The sequence below is a fragment of the Rhinolophus ferrumequinum genome, chromosome 12 (assembly GCF_004115265.2).
Source record: "Rhinolophus ferrumequinum isolate MPI-CBG mRhiFer1 chromosome 12, mRhiFer1_v1.p, whole genome shotgun sequence".
NCBI classification, from domain to species: domain Eukaryota; kingdom Metazoa; phylum Chordata; class Mammalia; order Chiroptera; family Rhinolophidae; genus Rhinolophus; species Rhinolophus ferrumequinum.
Genome location: NC_046295.1, coordinates 36,187,435 through 36,205,142, shown reverse-complemented (window position 1 = coordinate 36,205,142; position 17,708 = coordinate 36,187,435). Strand labels below are relative to the sequence as shown.

The 17,708-nt window shown below is 39.6% G+C and overlaps 1 protein-coding gene across 1 annotated transcript in view; it reads right to left on the bottom strand.

Annotated features, from left to right (window-relative positions):
* ENTREP1 (endosomal transmembrane epsin interactor 1) overlaps positions 1-17,708 on the bottom strand; it is a 59,849-nt gene that overhangs the window by 20,673 nt on the left and 21,468 nt on the right. Inside the window, exon 3 of the mRNA XM_033124030.1 lies at positions 3,780-3,890. Coding sequence (XP_032979921.1) covers positions 3,780-3,890 — 111 coding nt within the window. The remainder of the gene's footprint in view (positions 1-3,779; positions 3,891-17,708) is intronic.

Genomic DNA, 17,708 nt, shown 5'->3' with positions numbered 1-17,708 from the left:
CTCCCTCCCTCTCTCCCTCCCTCCCTCCCTCCCTCCCTCCCTCCCTCCCTCCTTCCCTCCCTTCCTTCGTGTGTTTTTCCAGGACCCATCAGCTCCAAGTCAAGTAGTTGTTTTAATCTAGTTGTGGAGGGCACACCTCACAGTGGTCCAAGCAGGGATCGAACCAGCAACCTTGTTGTTAAGAGCACGGCGCTCGAACCAACTGAGCTAACCAGCCACCCCTAGGACTTTCTAAAGTGCTAAAAATGTTCTAGGTCTTGTTTGGGGTGTACACATGAGAGAATTTGTCAAGATGAAAATACACATTGGTCAAAATTCAATGAACTGCACACTGAAGATGTGTGCGTTTCACTGTTTGTAAATTTTATCTCAATTAAAAAAAAATAGAGTCATCAAATGGTTGAATATGTAACAAAAACTGAGATAAGCAGAAGAACCATCACTGTCCCAGGAAGTGACTCCACTTAGGGGAAAGCCCCCACAGGGACATGCGGGATGGGAGTCCAGCAGCATTGTTTCTAACATTGTTTGGACAAAACCCAAACCATGACAGACAAGAAAATAGAGAACTAACTTGTAAAGAAATAAAGGGCGTTACATCTGTTTCTTCTACTATATCTTTAAGTGAGAAAAAAACAATATTCAGGGAAGTAGATACAATATATCCCATTTAAAAAAATAGATTACGAATCACCCCACCAAAATAGATTACATAAATCACTTACATTTATGTAAGATTATATGTGCATGAGAACATGAAAGGGAACGTCCCAGCTTGTTACCATGGATTTGGGGTGACTGATGTGGGTGAAGAGGGAAAGAGGAAAGGAGAGCATCTCCTCCCCCAAAAGGCTTAATCTATCAAATAGCCTCCCTGATGAAAAACAATTACGGCATATGGCCCTGTTGAGGAAAAATTATATGTTTTTATGCATAAAAAGATGCAAAAGGAAAATCAAGTAGTTAACTGTGCTATCCCAGAATAGTAATAGTAAAATTTCAAATGATTTTTAAAAATTCTGTCATATATATATATGTATACATATACCCAAAATTTTACAATTATATAATCAGAAATAATTGCAGAGTTGGTTTTGTGGTGGGAAATTTGTTTAATTAAAAATACACTTAAAAGCTAAACAAAATTTAAAAAATTAAAAATAAACAAACAAAAAAAAACACTTCATGTCCAGGCCCCCACTCTAGCGCAATTAAGAATCTCTGGATGTGGGTGGGGCCCAAGTTTGAGTATTTCTCCAAAGGCTGTGATAAAGCCCTGGGAGTAACCCCAGGATATTCTAATGGGCAGCCAGGGTACAGGACCACAGAATGTCTCAGAAAAGTCAACTACAAGTATATATACCTTTAACCCCTGCAATCTGGCTTCTTTTTTTCTCCAGAACTATGATGATCTAACCACTAGGCAAACTTTAACACCGTCTTCCAAATCCTCTATTCTCTTGGTTTCTACCTACTTCCTGTATTTATTCATTGTTTAAGGTCCATCTCAAATACCTGTATTTCAGGTAGCCTTCCCCACCATCCCATGGGTACACGCCCTTCTTTTGCATCCCTTTGCACGCACTGCATCTGATGCTGATCACAGTCTACCTTGCTCTGCAGTTGGGCGTTTATTCATTCCTTCCACCAACAATGATCAAGCATGTGCCACGTGCATCCGACTCCTCTTGCTGCACAATACACTTCTAGGTGAGACACTACATCTGACTTTGCTTTCACCTCTGCAGCCTCTAACACAGTGTCTTGCATATAACAGATGCTACAATTTTGCCCAATTGTCTTTCAATATATTATGACTTTTCACTTCCAGCCTGGGTGTAGTCTCTTTGCCCCTTCTAATTTGCTGTGTGATTAGTAATTGGAAAATCAAGCTTTATTCCAAAAATTTTTTTCTGGGAACTCTCTGTATATGAAGAAATGTTTAGGGGGCTGCTAAAAACTCCCATGATAATAGAGAACCAGATAGTGTCCTCAGGGAGATTCTAGCCTGGAAGAAGAGAGAAGACACATATATATAAATATCTTTAGCCCCCTCCACCCCTCCACCCCCAAAAAAAGGATAAATTCCTAAGAGATGCACAGATACTACATTCTGGAAGATTATCTTCTGTGGGGATCAGGGAATATTTCTTGAAAGAGATCATCTAGGAATGGGGCTTCAAAAGACCGATACTATTTGGATGAACACAGAAGTAAGGGACAGGGAATTCTGCAGGGAGAGACAGCATTGTTAGAAATAAGAAACTAGGGCAGGAGCCTGGGTAATGACACACAGGTTTTGGCTCAAATACAGGGAGTATAAACTGTGGCAGTGAGAGGACGGGATGAGGGCGAATTGCAGAGAGCCTGAAAAACCAGAAAAGGTTGTGATCTTGTGACTTCATAACCTAAGGTTATTAAGGAATGAAATGACAAAAATCCAAAAAGGTGTAAAGCATTGATAAGAAAGGCGAACAGTCCCTAAGGAGTTTTCCTATTTGGGAAAGTCATGAGTTTCACTGCAAGGGCTTTATCACAACCTTTGGAGAAATGCGGCAGCCTTCTCTGCTTGCATCCTGCTGACTTCGGAACGGTGAGATTGCCTTGCAAACAAGGTCCAAATAGATGGGATTCATTACAACTCCTAAAAAGTCCTTTTACTTTTTGCTTTGTGCCACAGGGAGTTATCCGTTACTAAGAAACCTTTTTTAAAAGTTTAGAGATGGCCAGCAATTCCACTTCTGGGTATATACCCCAAAGAATTGAAAGCAGGATCTCACGTGGATATTTGTAAACTCCTTTTCATAGCACAGTTGTTCACAATAACACCAAAAGAGAAAAGCAACCCAATCGTCCATTGATGGATGAACGGATAAACAAAATGTGTCATATCCATACAATGGAATATGATTCGGCCTTAAAAAGGAAAGAAATTCTGACACATGTTACAGCATGGATAAACTTTAAGGACGTTATGCTAAGAGAAATAAGCCAGTCACAAAAAAAACAAAAACTGTATGATTCCACTTATATGAAGTACCTAGGGTAGTCAAATTCACAGAGTCAGAAAGTAGAAGAGTGGCTGTCAGTGGCTGGGGGATGCGGGAATGGAGAGTTGTTTAATATGTACAGTTTCAGTTTTGCAAGATGAAAAGAGTCCTGGAGGTTGGTTGCTCAACACCGTAAATGTACTTAACACTACTGTATGGTTAGGGTGATAAACGTTACGTGTATTAAGCCACAATTAAAACTTAGAAAAAAATTAACGGGTAGTACAGATCCACAACCTCTTATACACAATTCTAAAATCCAAAAAGCTCGGAAAACCAAGTTTCCATTACCTGGGTGCTACCGAATAGTGTATGTATCACGTTTATCTTCTAAAAAGTCTGAACAACTCTGAAAGCTGAAACACACCTGGCCTCCAAAGGTAGTGGATAAAGGACTGCTGACCTCTATTCTGATAATATTCATGTTTCCACTTTAGATGAGAGCAAACAGATATTGATTGTGGACACCTAATCCATCCATTCAGTAACTAATGATGCTTTGTATTACTGTGCTTCTGGAGTTCTGCTGGTTGGCCCCTGCTTTGGGAAAAAAAATAATGGACAACCTGAGTAAAATAACTAGCAGGCAGCTTCCTTTTAGCGACTTAAGGTTTCACTTTAGGACACGGCCTGGTGCTGGATGTTGCCAGCCACACACTAGCACTCAAGGAAAGCCAGACAGGCCAGGGCCGGCCAGCCCCAGTGCACAATGATTTCAGGACAGCTTACCAGATCACACCTGGGCACACTGGACACAAACTGGGCCCCTTGGCAGCCTAGGATGAATCCAGCTAAATTTAAGAGGACACACACCACAGAAAGCAGCACAAAGAGGTTTACCTGAAATGGCAAGAAAACCGTAGTTAGAAAAAGACGAGAATTAAATTCAGAGAGTTTTTTCTCAATAAAACAAACTCACATTCTCTTCCTAGACGAAACATTTTTCTAAAAGTCAGAGCCATGTTTTTCGTGTCCAAACATTTTTTTTCCACTTTTTAGAATTGTTTAAATGTGCTCAGAAATGCCATTTACTTTCAAGTCTTCTCAGTAATTTCAAGTCCCAATTTTATTTTTCTTCTTTGCAAATAAGAGAGTTCTGACTCTTTATCTTTTATCTTTTACATTAAGCCTGGGCTAATTCCTCCTTGAGCCATTATTATTTTTTTGGAGTTTTGCAGGATCAAAGGTAAATAGACAAATGGAAAATTCTAGAATATAAGCAGAATCCAGGGAAGTCAAGGAGCTCAGAGCCATTACTAGACAGAAATCATAGTAGACAAGTGAAAATAAAGAAGTGTGGTTGTTTTTTTTCAGTTCTGAACAGTTTAGGTACAAAAGAATAAGCATACAGTGTTCTCCCATGTGCTTTCCCCCACAGTTAAATGTTACCTAAATAATTAAGAATTGACAGAAATCAACTCAGAAGCCAGTATTGACTTGGTGCAAATTAGAGACTGCAAAGGCTTCTCAAGTTGAGAACTATTTATACCAGTATCAAACCTCATCACAAATACAAAAGCAAATATAAAATATTAGAATGATGACTATCAGTGTTAGAACCATACAACATTTCAGGTAGCTGATATGTCAGGTTCTAATAAAGGTAGCTAATAAATATCAGGTAGCTGAAATGTCAACTCTAATAAAGAAAGCTTGTTCTTTATAGTTAGTGTTCCAAGAAGCTTCAAAGCATCACCCCAAATGCAAGTTATGAGTCAATATTTAATATCACACGATGCCTCTTTTCCTAAGAGGAATTCTTTCTTCCTCTCCAAGAGGAGTCTGGCTTCTGCTTCTCTTCCTTTTTTGTTAATGTGTAAAACGACTATGCTCTCTGTCATCCAATCTTGGGGAAAATGCTGCCGGCAGCTGCTCTGTTACTGCTTCCCAGGCTAGATTCCTGAGTGTCCGTAGGACTTGACTTGAGCAGCCTGTACATATGGCCCCTCTTGCACTGTGTTGCTTATGACCGTGCCAGAGCTTTTTGGAAAAGGAGATTGCATAACTGGCATAGGACAGAGCAGGGTCTTTTCGCATGGGCTTCTTCTATGCAGGGGCAGCTGCTACTCAGAGAGACCTTATCTATCTGGAATCCTCGCATCGGTGACACCGTTATTGTCACTATGGGGAAGACTTGCACTTTCCTTTGGAATATCAGATGCCTTAAAAAGAAAGTGTGGTGATAATCCCTATGCCCACGGGCACACCACTAATCTTCATAATGAAAACTTAGCAGCATCCGATGTAGAATGGGTGAGAGGCCACTACCCAACACTAAACCCAAACCTCTTCACTAACATCTGAAATCCAGCGCATCAAGTGACACCACTAGGAAAATCAATAGGCAAGCCCCAGAATGGGAGAAAATATTTCTGTTAAACAAAGAACCTTTATCCAGACTATACAAATCACTCAGTAATAAAAAGACAGACTACCCAAATTAAACTCTGGGCAAAAGAATAGAACCTGTATTTCACAAAGGAAGACACAGGGATGGCCAAGAAACACACGAAAAGGTGTCAACATCGTTAGTCATCATGAATGCAAATTAACACCATAATGAGATACCAGTTCACACCAAGGTGAAAATAAAAAAGACTGACCACAGCAAGTATGAGTGAGGTGAGGAGCCCATGGACTCCCAGGCATCACTTGTCCAGGTACAAAATGGTACCACCACTTTAGGAAACTGTTTTCCAGTTTCTTAAAAATTAAATATAATTCTCTCATGCAGACGAATCCCAAATAATTTAGGGCAGAGATTTTCTGTCCTCAACTCCCTACTCCTTAAGTGTGGGCTGCACGAGGTGAGTGCCTTCCAGAGAATTCAGCATGAAAAGAAGAAGAGTCACTTTCTAATGGGGAAACCGGACACACGACATCAAGCCACGTTAACATCACCCGTAAGTCATTGATGGCATGTACCCTTGGGATGATATAATGAAAATGGCATTTTACCTCTGGTGCTCTTCCTACCCCAATACCCATAGTAAGTCTAATCACGAGAAAAACAGCGGACAATCCCAGCTGAGGCACTTTCTACAAAATACCTGACAAGTATTCCTCAAAACACTCAAGGTCATCAAAAACAAGAAACAACTGAGAAATGGTCACAGCCAAGAAGAGCCTAAATAGACCTAACAACTAAATGTAATGTGGTGTCCTAGGGTGGGATCATGGACAGGAAAAGGATATTAGGTAAAAACTAAGGAAATCTGAAGAGCATAGCTTTTTGTTGAAAACATGTGTCAGTATTGGTTCATTAATTGTGACAAATGTGCCATACTAATGTAAGAGGTCAATAATAGGGGAAATTAGGTGTGAGGTATATAGGACCACTCTGTACTATCTTTGCAATATTTCTGTAAATCTAAAACTATTCTAGCACAAAAATTTTATTTAAAAAAATGCAAAAGAAATCTAAATATACACCTACTCTGTAACCTACAATTCCACTCCTAGAAAAAGACCCAGAGAAGTAAGTGCAACTGTCCACAAAAGAACTTAGAGAAGAATGTTTATAGCAGCTTTATTCATATTAGACCAAAAATGAAAAGAACTCAAGTATCCAACAACAGGAGAATAAAAAAATTGTGGTATTTTCAAACAGTGGAATGCTTCCAGCAATAAAAAAGGACAAACTACTGATGGACAGCAGCATGAAGTTTAAAGACATTAGATTGAGTAAAACAAGCCAGATGCTGTATGATTCCAGTTACATAACATTCAAGAACAGACAAAATATGATGGTGATAGAAATCAGAAGAGTGGTTGCCCGTTTTTATAAAAGAGGTGTGGAATAAAGCGATTGACTGGGAAGAGATAAGGGAATTTTCTGGAGTGATAAAAATGTTCTGTATCTTCTTTTGGATATTGGCTACCTGGGTGTGTCCAACTGTCAAAACTTAGCTAACTGAACATTTATGACCTGGGATTTACATAAATAACATTACATAAAATATACATACATAATATATATATATATATATATATATATATATATATATATATATATATATTTTATTTTTTTTTTAACTCAGGAAGAAAATCCTGAATCCAGCTGCCAGGGAAGGAGTGTGATATCATACAGTAGATGGGGCTACTTCTGAAATGTCAGAACAACAAACAAGGTGAGAGAATGCCCCAGGGATTCACTGCCTGGGAGGCTTCGCTTTTCTCCTGCACTGAAGGGTCGGCCAATAAGAAGCCAGAGTCAAATCACCAGAATCCCACCCCGTGCAAAGCCCAGAATGAGCAGCTAAGCGGAGGCACATAGTATGTGTAAAAAATCACCATGTGCTGTTCCCCAAATTTATTCACGAACATGGCTTTTTAATTATATTATTAAAACTCTGGCCAAACCGATTGGCCAAAGAGCCACTTGAATTACTCTAGTATAGACCACTGTGCAAATATCAGACACGGGGGTTGTTAGGATACCAAGCATATGTCTTTCAGAAGTTGGATCAGGTTCAGGGGTACAAAATATTAGTTATAAGAGACCCATTTGGATTTACAGGGACCTTCAGAATGGACCCCTCTGGCTTTAACCTAGTTATAACGGTATAACTCCCAAAACCCAATTTTCCATCCCAACCATCACCGGATGGCATCCCCTCAAACAGAAGACCGTGAAACATCAGCTACTAACGAAGAACATCACAGTCACAAAGCCCACTCAGCTATATCTGGAAAGAGGAAGAATTTATGTCGCTTATATTGTCATCATTCTTTCCTTTAAAAAAAAAAATCAATGCTGGGATCTGAGTTTCTCTTCATGGAAAGCACCTGATTGTGAAATCAGGAAACCTGGTTCAAATTCAGGCTTTCCTACCTGTTACCTTAGACAAGCGATGCCTGTGATGTCTTAGGCAAGCTCCGTGAGACTCACTTTTCTCATCTGTTAAACAGGTCTATCTTTCCACCTACCTCACAAGATTATTGAGAGAATAAGACAAATTTATGTATATGAAAGTCCGTTGTAAAGTGCAAAATACCATGTGAGAAGTTGTCTGACGAGTAACAATAGGCATTTCCTCTTTGGGTGAGTAGCTTTGCTGTCGCACAGTGAATTTCACCAAGTCTGCTACCAGCATTTTGTTCCTATGTTTGTGACACCCCTGAATTTATGGCAGCCGGAAAGGATACTCCATTGTAAGAATAATCTGCAGGTATATTGTTTCCAAAACTTCTCTCTCAAAAGAATTCTTTCCGCAGTCTGCTTTAGGAACGCACTCCAGGCTTCCGTTCAATTCACCATTCTAAACCTATTCATCTTTCAACTACCCTCACACTCTTCACTACCCTGCTCTCTTCCCAGGGAGGCTGTATCAATGGGGCTCCTTTGCCCTCTGGCCTCTAGTTACGTTTAACCAATGGGGAGCCCTGACAGCAGATGTAAGGGAACAAGGAGCGTGAGGTTAATGTAGTTGTTTTCCTGGTTCTTTCTCTGCTGCCTCAGGCTGGCTGTGTCCCTCTGTGGAAAGCCACAGGTCCCCTCAAGGGGTCCTCTGTACATGATTCCAACTTCCAGATTCTGGCCACTGCTTCCTCTTCTCTTGTCAGGCCTGGGGATAGTAACAGCGTCCCTATTCCCTACACCCTGCACATACCTTTGTGAACAGGCTCTATATTAACCTCTTGTCAAGTTATAATTTTATTGTGTCATCTGTGTCCTGCTGGGACTTGACTGATACAACTTTCTATAAAACTTTTCCTTATATTTAACCTAAATTTTTTTCTGCTCTTTGAGCCTGGTTCCTATTGATCTCACTTCAAATTTATCATCACCTACCCAAGGAGGTGAACACCATGAGTTACAGTTCCTGAATTCTACTGAAGCCAATTCATCATTGGGATTTACCATCAAAAAACAGAAAAGCCCAGAGCTCATGGAGAAATGTCCTTCTAGAACTTGTATTGTAGACATGAAAGATAATGGGACCAAAACAGTAGAGGGCTTGCCCCACTGCGCCCTATGGCTTTTAAGGATAAGATGCAAAAATCTATCCATATAAGGGTGAGATACAAAATCCAAGGTCCAAAGAGCAGGTCCTCTCCCAAGGACTAGCAACACGAGTTAAGCCTTTCATGCTTTGGGTATTATTATTACTAATTTGAATCATGAATATTTTATAACACTTATAACCAGGTGGCTTGATAAGAAAGGTATTATGTTTTCAATTCTGTATTTGGAATTCACCTCAACTCTGATCTTTTGCAATTGTGCCTTCAGATTTTAATTAAATGACCCAATAAAAGAATGTTTGGAGAACCTGAGGCTATCAAGAAGAAACATCACTTTCAATGTGCCTGTTCCTACCTGCTAAAAGCCCCTCATAATCCCCAGCACATAATATCATTAAATAATTATGCCTATCACAGCTTGGTATTGTTGAATTTTTTTTGATATAGATTTCATTCTCTAAATCGGTTGACCTTTCCCTACTGCCTAAGGACTTTTATTTTGCTTCTTACTTCCCTACTGCTCCAAGCTCAAGATACAACCAAAACTCAACTATGCCTGCTTAAATAAATAATTCCAGTAACTGTGTGAAGGTAGAGTAGTTTAAAAATGAGTAGGTTTAAAACGGTGAATTGAACATAAGCATTTATTTCTACTAATCCCTGAACACTCGTTAAAATGGTAGTAAAGGAAAAAGTTCAAATGCAGAAATCCATAAAGACAGAGAAAATGTGAAAACAGCAACAAAATCCATAAAGAGAAAATGGGAAAACAGCAACAGAATTTTAGAAGCTAGAACGCCCCCTGTCAAGTGTGAATTGACTCAGTGGTCCTGAGAAAATGGAATCCTGCAATAGCAATGAAGAAAGACAAAACTCAATAGGATTTACTCCTCAGAATCTAAAAACAGGACTGATTGAGTCTAAAAAACAGTTAGAAAATGGTATAACCACTGTGGGAAACTATTGGCGGTTTCTCATAAAGTTAAACATACACCGCCCTATGATCCAGCAATTCACTTTTAGGTAGATACTCAATACGAATCAATGCATATGTCCACAAAAAGACAAGTAAAAGAACGTTCATAGCAACTAATTCATAATAACCATAAACTAAAAACAATGTAAATGTCCAAGAATAGGAGAATGGATAAACAGATTATAGTATATTCATAAATGGAATGAAATCAGTGTTATGATCTGAATGTTTGTGTCCCCCAAAATTAATATGTTGAAATCCTAACCCCCAAGATGATGGTATTAAAAGTGGGGCTTTTGGAAGGTGATTAGGTCATGAGGGTGGAGCCCTCATGAATGGGGTTAGTGACTTTGTGTGTGTATATATGTGTGTGGGTGTATTTTTTCTATTTAAATATCAAAAACTCACCAAATTCTTTCCTCATGAGGAAAAACATCTCAAAAACTTTTCATTTAAAAATACTAATACTGTCTCAATCCTTTTCTTTCACATTCATTTTTTCAATTTCCCAAGAAAATACCACTGGTACTCATTTAATCACCATGCCTTCTTTTTTCCACATGCAGCCTTTTCTACTGCTCAAAATAAATAGAAAACAAAATATACTTTTCTCACATGGGGCACAAAATCTGAACCTAAAACATAGGTGGCCTTAAATAATACTGAATGAATGAATGAGTGAATGAATGAATCCATCAATCACTCAGTGAACAAATGAAAGCAAATCGATTCTTTAGGATAAACACAACATAGAGGTCTCAAGCATTCTTACTAATATTCTGGAACATATACAGACAGGCCCTGAAACGCAAATACCAAATTTATTCTCACTGCTTGCATGAAAATGGCTGCTACCATTGCTCTGGATGGGAACTCACCACTTCCTGGGGAAGGAAGATGGGAAGGGTTGAGACTCCTGTCCCTTTATTGTGAAGAAAGAAGGAGTAGGGGTAGCGGGTAAGTAGGTGGAAGCACAACCTTAGAATTCAGGTTATATTTTCTGTTAAAACAAGCATGTCCTGTGATCTGGCTGGAAATCTGACATTTTAACATTTATGTTCTTGGAGACATAGAGTCCAAGCTCCAAAGCACTCACCGATTAGTCACTGGTTTGTAAGACAAATTCCACAGAACCAATGATTGTTAATGTAACTGCATATGTGACTCTTAATATTTAAAATTTTAATTCAGTTTTGGGAAGCAAAGATGTAGAATCATGAGCAAAGTTACCTGAACACAACATAATGAGCTGGGGGAAAAATAACTGAAGACAAGACATCAAACTGAAATCTTCCTGAAGTAGTTTAGCAAAATGGATGTTCTGATTGACCACCCAGCACCATGACAACCAACAAAACATAATAAATCACAACCACTCACAAAGCCCAGATTCTTGCTGCTTTCCTGTTTCGGAAGCTCTCACATGCACTGGCTTCGTCTGTCTGTGTACCTTTCATACTTAGACCCCCAGACAACCTATTCGCAGGCTTCACTCCCGTGACACCCTTTAAACTTCTTCCAGAAACTTGGCAGACATATTGCTAACATCCAGACTGGTTTTCCTTGCCAACAAGCCAAACATAGGCCCATTGCTCTGAACATAACCAGCTGTCTCTCTTTCCTCTCAAAGATGTTTAAGTCATGTTAGATTTACTCATGTTACAGCTGAACGAAGATTTTTTTATAAAGTGTTTAAAATATAGTAACATAAATTTCCAATTCCTTTTGCAACAGGAGTGAGAGGCTTCTTCCTCTCTCCGCCAAAATAAGACACAATTTTTCATCAGTATGGGAACAGCTTCAAGATGAGCAACCGATAGTTGCTAATTCCTGATGAAAAAGTACAAATCTCAGAGGTACTTTCAAGGCTCCTTGCTTGTGAAAAAGGAATTCTGCCCTTCCGGTGGTCCTTTCCCCCATTCTCTTGCAGAACCCAAGTTTCCCAGGGCTCCCTTTCAGCAAAGGCCCCTCATTTCTCAGGAAACTGACTTTTCTCATGACCCAAGCAATCAGGCATAACAAACAAAGGGGATGCTTTCAGCATGTGTCTGACTCCATATTCTCCAATACAACTTAGACAGCTCTGCATGCCTAAATTTACATGTTCTCATCAGGAGTGCGGCTACGACTAGGAGGAAAACATCCTAAGGAGAATCTCAAAAGAAATAATCAGAAGGTTACATGACACATAAGACTGGCTATTCAAACAAGGTGAAAGAGTCAGGATGTAGTCTGCTATGCCTCTTGGGAAGAAGGTGGCAGAAGTAAATTTGGATTTGAAGATAAAGGCAGCTGAAAGTTAGTTCCAAACAAAATTGCACATCTATGAATCCTGAGACATCACTTTCCTTATTCCATTATTCTTTTCTCCTTTCCTTTGTACTTCTCTAATTTGTGTGCTCTTCTTGCTTCTGGCCTCTTCTCCACTGCTGTTAGTTTCTCGAGATTTAGTAAGTTAGAGAGGCAGATCTTATGACACCCCAGCAATGATGATCCCAGCTTTTTGAGAAGAATCTGCTACTCAGAGTCAAGTTTCCAAAAACGGCCACCATCCAGTCCTTCCGCTCTGTAATCACAGACTGTTTCTCACATCAAGAGGTGAAGTCCAATCCATAAAATGGAATATTATCCAGCCGTAAAAAGGAAGTACTGACACATACTACAACAGAAATGAACCCTGAAAACATTATGCTAATTGAAACAAGCTAGATACAAAAGGACAAATATCGTATGATTATATTTATAGGAGGTCAAATTCATAGAGACAGAAAGTAGAATGGTGGTTAATGGGTACAGAGTTTTTGTTTGGGATGATTAAAAAGTTCTGGAAATGGAATTGTGCCTAATGGCACCTTCTGAGATGTGTTTTCCCGGCCCTGTCTCTCACCAGACAACCAGAGGCTGGAATGTCTGCTAACCCCCAATATGGTATGTCTCGGATTGTTTACTAGGGGCCCTTTAAAGAGTAGTTCTGGAAAAAGCAATGGGGAGAGTCGCTTTCCTGTTGAGGCACGGCCGTCTAGACAAGCTGCAGGGCTGGGTGAGGTAATCAAAAATCCGTAAGTCTGTGCTTGTTAGATTTGATCACTCTTTACTGGTGTAAGAAAAGCCGGTCTAGCTAAATGTTGTGTTAATTCTACTATTTGCTTAGAGTTGAATAAAAATAAAAACACTGTGTGGACAAAAAAAAAAGAAATGGAGTCCAATTCCCAATTCCCTTCCCCTTGATTCTAAGCTAGCCTTAGGAACTTGTGTGACCAACAGAATGCAGCAGAAGTGACATTCTGGGACATACAAGGGAAGATTATAAGAAGCCTGGGCCACCTGGGCCTCTTGGAACACTTATCTGAGATCCCCCCCACCCCCCTGCCTCTCAGAAACTACCCACAACGCAGAGGGGCTGTTACATGAGGAGGTCACATGTTCATGCTCTAGTAAACAGCCCTTGCTAACCTCTCAGATGTGTCTTTTATATCTATACTGAAATGTGTAAGGATGAAATGTTGTTAAGGGCTGGGATTTATTTCAAAACAACCCACAGGTTAGGGGTGTAGATGAGGCAAGTCTGAACATGTGTTAATGATTATTGTCGCAGGGCCATGGATACAAGGGGGTTTGCGGTATGTCTCTTAGATTAGGCGTCTACTTGAAATTTACATCAAAAGAAGAAGGAAGAGGAGAAGGAGGAGGAGAAGGAGGAGGAGAAAATGGAAGAGGGGAAAGGAAAGGAATCAGAAAGAGGAGAAGAGGGAAAAGAAAAGAAAGAAAGGAGATGGAAGGGAAGAAGATAAAGGAGAGAGAGGAGAAAAAGAAATAAACCAATTTGACTCATCTCTTCACAAAGCCAATTCCTAGAAAAAGGAAAAAAAAAAAGTGGCAGAAGAGTATTCTAGAACACAAAAGACTAACGAGACAATAATCAAATGAAATGACTGAACACTGACTGGATCCTGGATTTAAAAAAAAGAGGTTACACAGGGGTAGTCACGTTTTGATCATATATCAAGCTGTACACATATACATATAGAAGTGTACACAAATCATACTTCAGTTAAAAAGATTTTTGATTAAGAAAAATTTATACAGCATTTTGGAGTGATTGGGGAAATGTAAATATGGGCTGACTATTAGATGACATTAGGAAATTACGGATCATTTTCTTAGTTATGATAATGGTATTATGGTGAGGTAAAAGAATGTCTTATTTTTAGAAGATGCCTCCTAAAGTATATAGGAGTAAAGTACCATGATGTCTGAAACTTTGAAATAGTTCAATGTAAAAATCTTAACTTATGTATAGACATAGCAAACATAGCAAAACATTAACAGCTACTGAATCTCAGTGGGAAGTATACGAGAATTTGTGGTGGTATTTGCTCAACTTTTCTGCAAGTTTGAGAATTTTCATAATAAAACACATAATAAAAAATATTGGAGACTTTTTCAGGTGCTAAAGTAACAAGAAGTAGCATTTGTCTACCAGCTAATACTAGTGAACTTCTGTCTAACATAGCTAGAGAATCTGCCTGGGGGTGTGAAGTTCCTGGTGGAATATTCCTTACAAGGTCAGGTCTTCTTTTCGGCATAGTGGGGTCATCTGCCTGCTTCTCTCAAACACACCCTAAAATAAAGCCTATCCATCACTAAGGCCGACTCAGTTGCACAGAGCTCCCGGGCAGCTTTCCCCACAGACAAGTCTGTTGTGGAAAGAGACTGACACAAAGAAGGCAGTGATTAAAAGCATAAATCATTCTAGTTATGACTAAAGAACTAGATTGGTAATATTTGTAATGTTTGCAATAGTTTTTAATAATAATAAACACATAACTGAGAATCATGTATTAACCCACTAATTCTATGAGATATTAGTATTCTCATTCTGAGGAAACTGAGGAACAGACAGGTTAAGTAATTTGCCCAAGGTCACATAGCTAGAAGTGGCAGAGTTAGGATGCAGTTTCAGGTGGTCTGTCTATAAAGTCCATGGTCTTAGGGGAAATTACAGCAAACATAAAGAAGCACAACTTCTATGAACAAAGACAAATCAGAGATCAAAAAAGAGTTTCTGAACATTAAAATCCATAATTATCAAAATAAATACTTCAATAGGATGGCAGGAGAAAAATAAGAAAATAGCCAGAATGTGAATAAAAAAAGCCAAAGAAATAGAAAATGTGAGACTGTGAAAAGTTAGGAAACAAAAAGGCTCAATTCAAGAGGTTCAATATCTGATTGTTAAATGTTTTAGAAAGAAAGAGCAGAACAAATTGAAAGAAGGAAATACTCAAAGAAACTGAAAAAGTGCTCAGTGTTAAAGAAAGACATGTCTTACACTTCATCAAAATTAAAAACTTTTGTGCTTCAAAAGACACCATCAAAAAAGTAAAAAGATAACCCACAGAATGACAGAAATTATTTACAAATCATTTATCTGATAAGGGACCTGTAAAAAAAAAAAAAAAAGACAAATAATCCAATTTAAAAATGGGCAAAGGATCTGAATAGACATTTCTCCAAAGAAGACATGCAAAAATCAATAAGTACATGAAAAGATGCTCAACATCAAATCAAAACCACAGTGAGATACCACTTCACAACCATAAGGATGGCTATAATAAAAAAAAAAAAATACAGACAATGATAAGTGTTGACAAAGATGTGGAGAAATCGTATACACTGCTGACTGGAATGTAAACAGGCACAGCCACTTCAGAAAACAGCTCCTTAAAGGGTTAAACAGAGTTACCGTACGACTCAGCAATTCTACTCCTAAGCACATAGCCAAGAGAAATAAAAGCACGTCTATAGAAAAAACTAGTACACTAATGCTCACTGCAGCATTCTTCATAATAACCCAAAAGTAGGAACGTCCATCAACTGATGAATAAATAAAATGTGGCATATCCATCAATGGAATATTATTCAAATTGTGCTAAAAAAAAAAAAAATCTGCCAAGTGAAAGAAGCCAGTTACAAAGGATCACGTATTATATGACTCCATTTATTTGAAACACCCAGAATACACAAACTTATAGAGACAGAAACTGCATTGCGGTTTCCTAGGGCTGGGAGTATTGGGAGGAAATCAGGAATGACTTCCAATGGATACAGGGTTTCTTTTGGGGGTGATGAAAATGTTCTACAATTGATGGTGGAGATGTTTGCACAAGTCTGTGAACATGCTAACCATTGATGTGTACACTTTAAATGTTATGGTATGCCAATTTTATGTCAATAAATCTGTTAAAAAATAAGCAGCGAGATGGTCTCTGAGATTAGGTGTTTTTATTTTTATTTTTGTCAACCAGAAAAAGAAGAGTCATTTGAAAACTCCAGAAAAAAACATAAATATAGCTTTCAGAGTTACGGTCCAAAGCTGAAGCAAATTAAAATGAGACGTAATACTGAGCAAATGATAGAGAACAAGAAAAAAAAAAAAGATTTGACGTGGATATTTGAAACTGTCCTCCCTCAAGTGATACACGGGTTACATTTCCTTCTCTCTAGATCTGATCATTCTTCCTGGTGCTACGTAAATACTCTAGCTGATCCCTTGAACAAGCAGGACTCATGATGCCCATGAGTCAACAGGAAACCACTTTGCTCTCGTCACCAGTGTTGTTCAAGCCCACTTTGTAGGGCGAGTTCTTCCTGACCCCTCAGATGAAATTTGGGGCTGGACCCGTGACTTCTCTCGTCACTACCAGATACAAAAAGTACCCCAGTCGCTTCAAGTCACAATAAGTCTCACTTAGGCCATTAAAATGTCCAGACCTGTGTCCCAGTCAAAACTTGGAACTTTATTTAAATTTCAGCTTCCCTTCTCGTCGGGCTGATGACTGGGAAGCAAGCAAGCCTGCAGTGGGAAAGGAAGGGAGTGATGCAGTCTTCCTGATTTCCCTGCTTTTTGTGTCTATGTCTCCCCCGCGTGCTCACCACAGCTCTGTCATTTAGGAGAGGGGGGCGGGAGGGGGAGGCCAGGGCATGATGGTTAACAGGTAAGGGGCAGTGGGAGCTCACCTGACTGTTCACATCTGCGTCGGCATGTGCTTACAGAGGACTCTCTCCCGAATGGGGTTCCACTGTCTCCTCTGAGGTACCCATTGTTGAGCCTGCGTTCCCTTGACGTGGGCATCCAGCAGGGAAGGCTGTGGTCTCCTCACCAGGGGCTCTCCGGGACAGGATCTACACTCACCCCAGGTCTGTTCTCTCCTGCAGGGCCCATCTGGTCAGCTGGCAGTACGCATGCTGGGCTGAGCCTGTGACAGTAGTACACTGATTGCCCAACTGCTGTCTTTAACTCTGAGGCTACCAGGTACTCCAACCAGCCCTTTAAATTCCCCCAGGCATGTGCCTGACACCAGTCCAGTCCACCATCAAGGGACCCATATCAGGTTCTCCAAGCGCTTATCTTTAAGCACCTCTCCGCTCCCCATGGGGAGGTAGAACTCAAAATGCCACAGCAATTCAGTAACTTTCTGGAAAACATGTGTCGCTTTAATCCCTAACCTTTTTATAGGCTGGGGATGGAGATCAGCTAAGGATTGTGAAACTGATTTTTCACTCAGAAGCTTTGTAAGTCCCGCTCAGAAAGTCTAACATACACCGACATGTGAGCGCTGTAGGCTTGGGCTCTATTGCAGCCTCACGTGAATCTGGCCATAAAGGATCTGATTCTAACACCCGGGTGCAATCACGTTCACATAAATGCTATT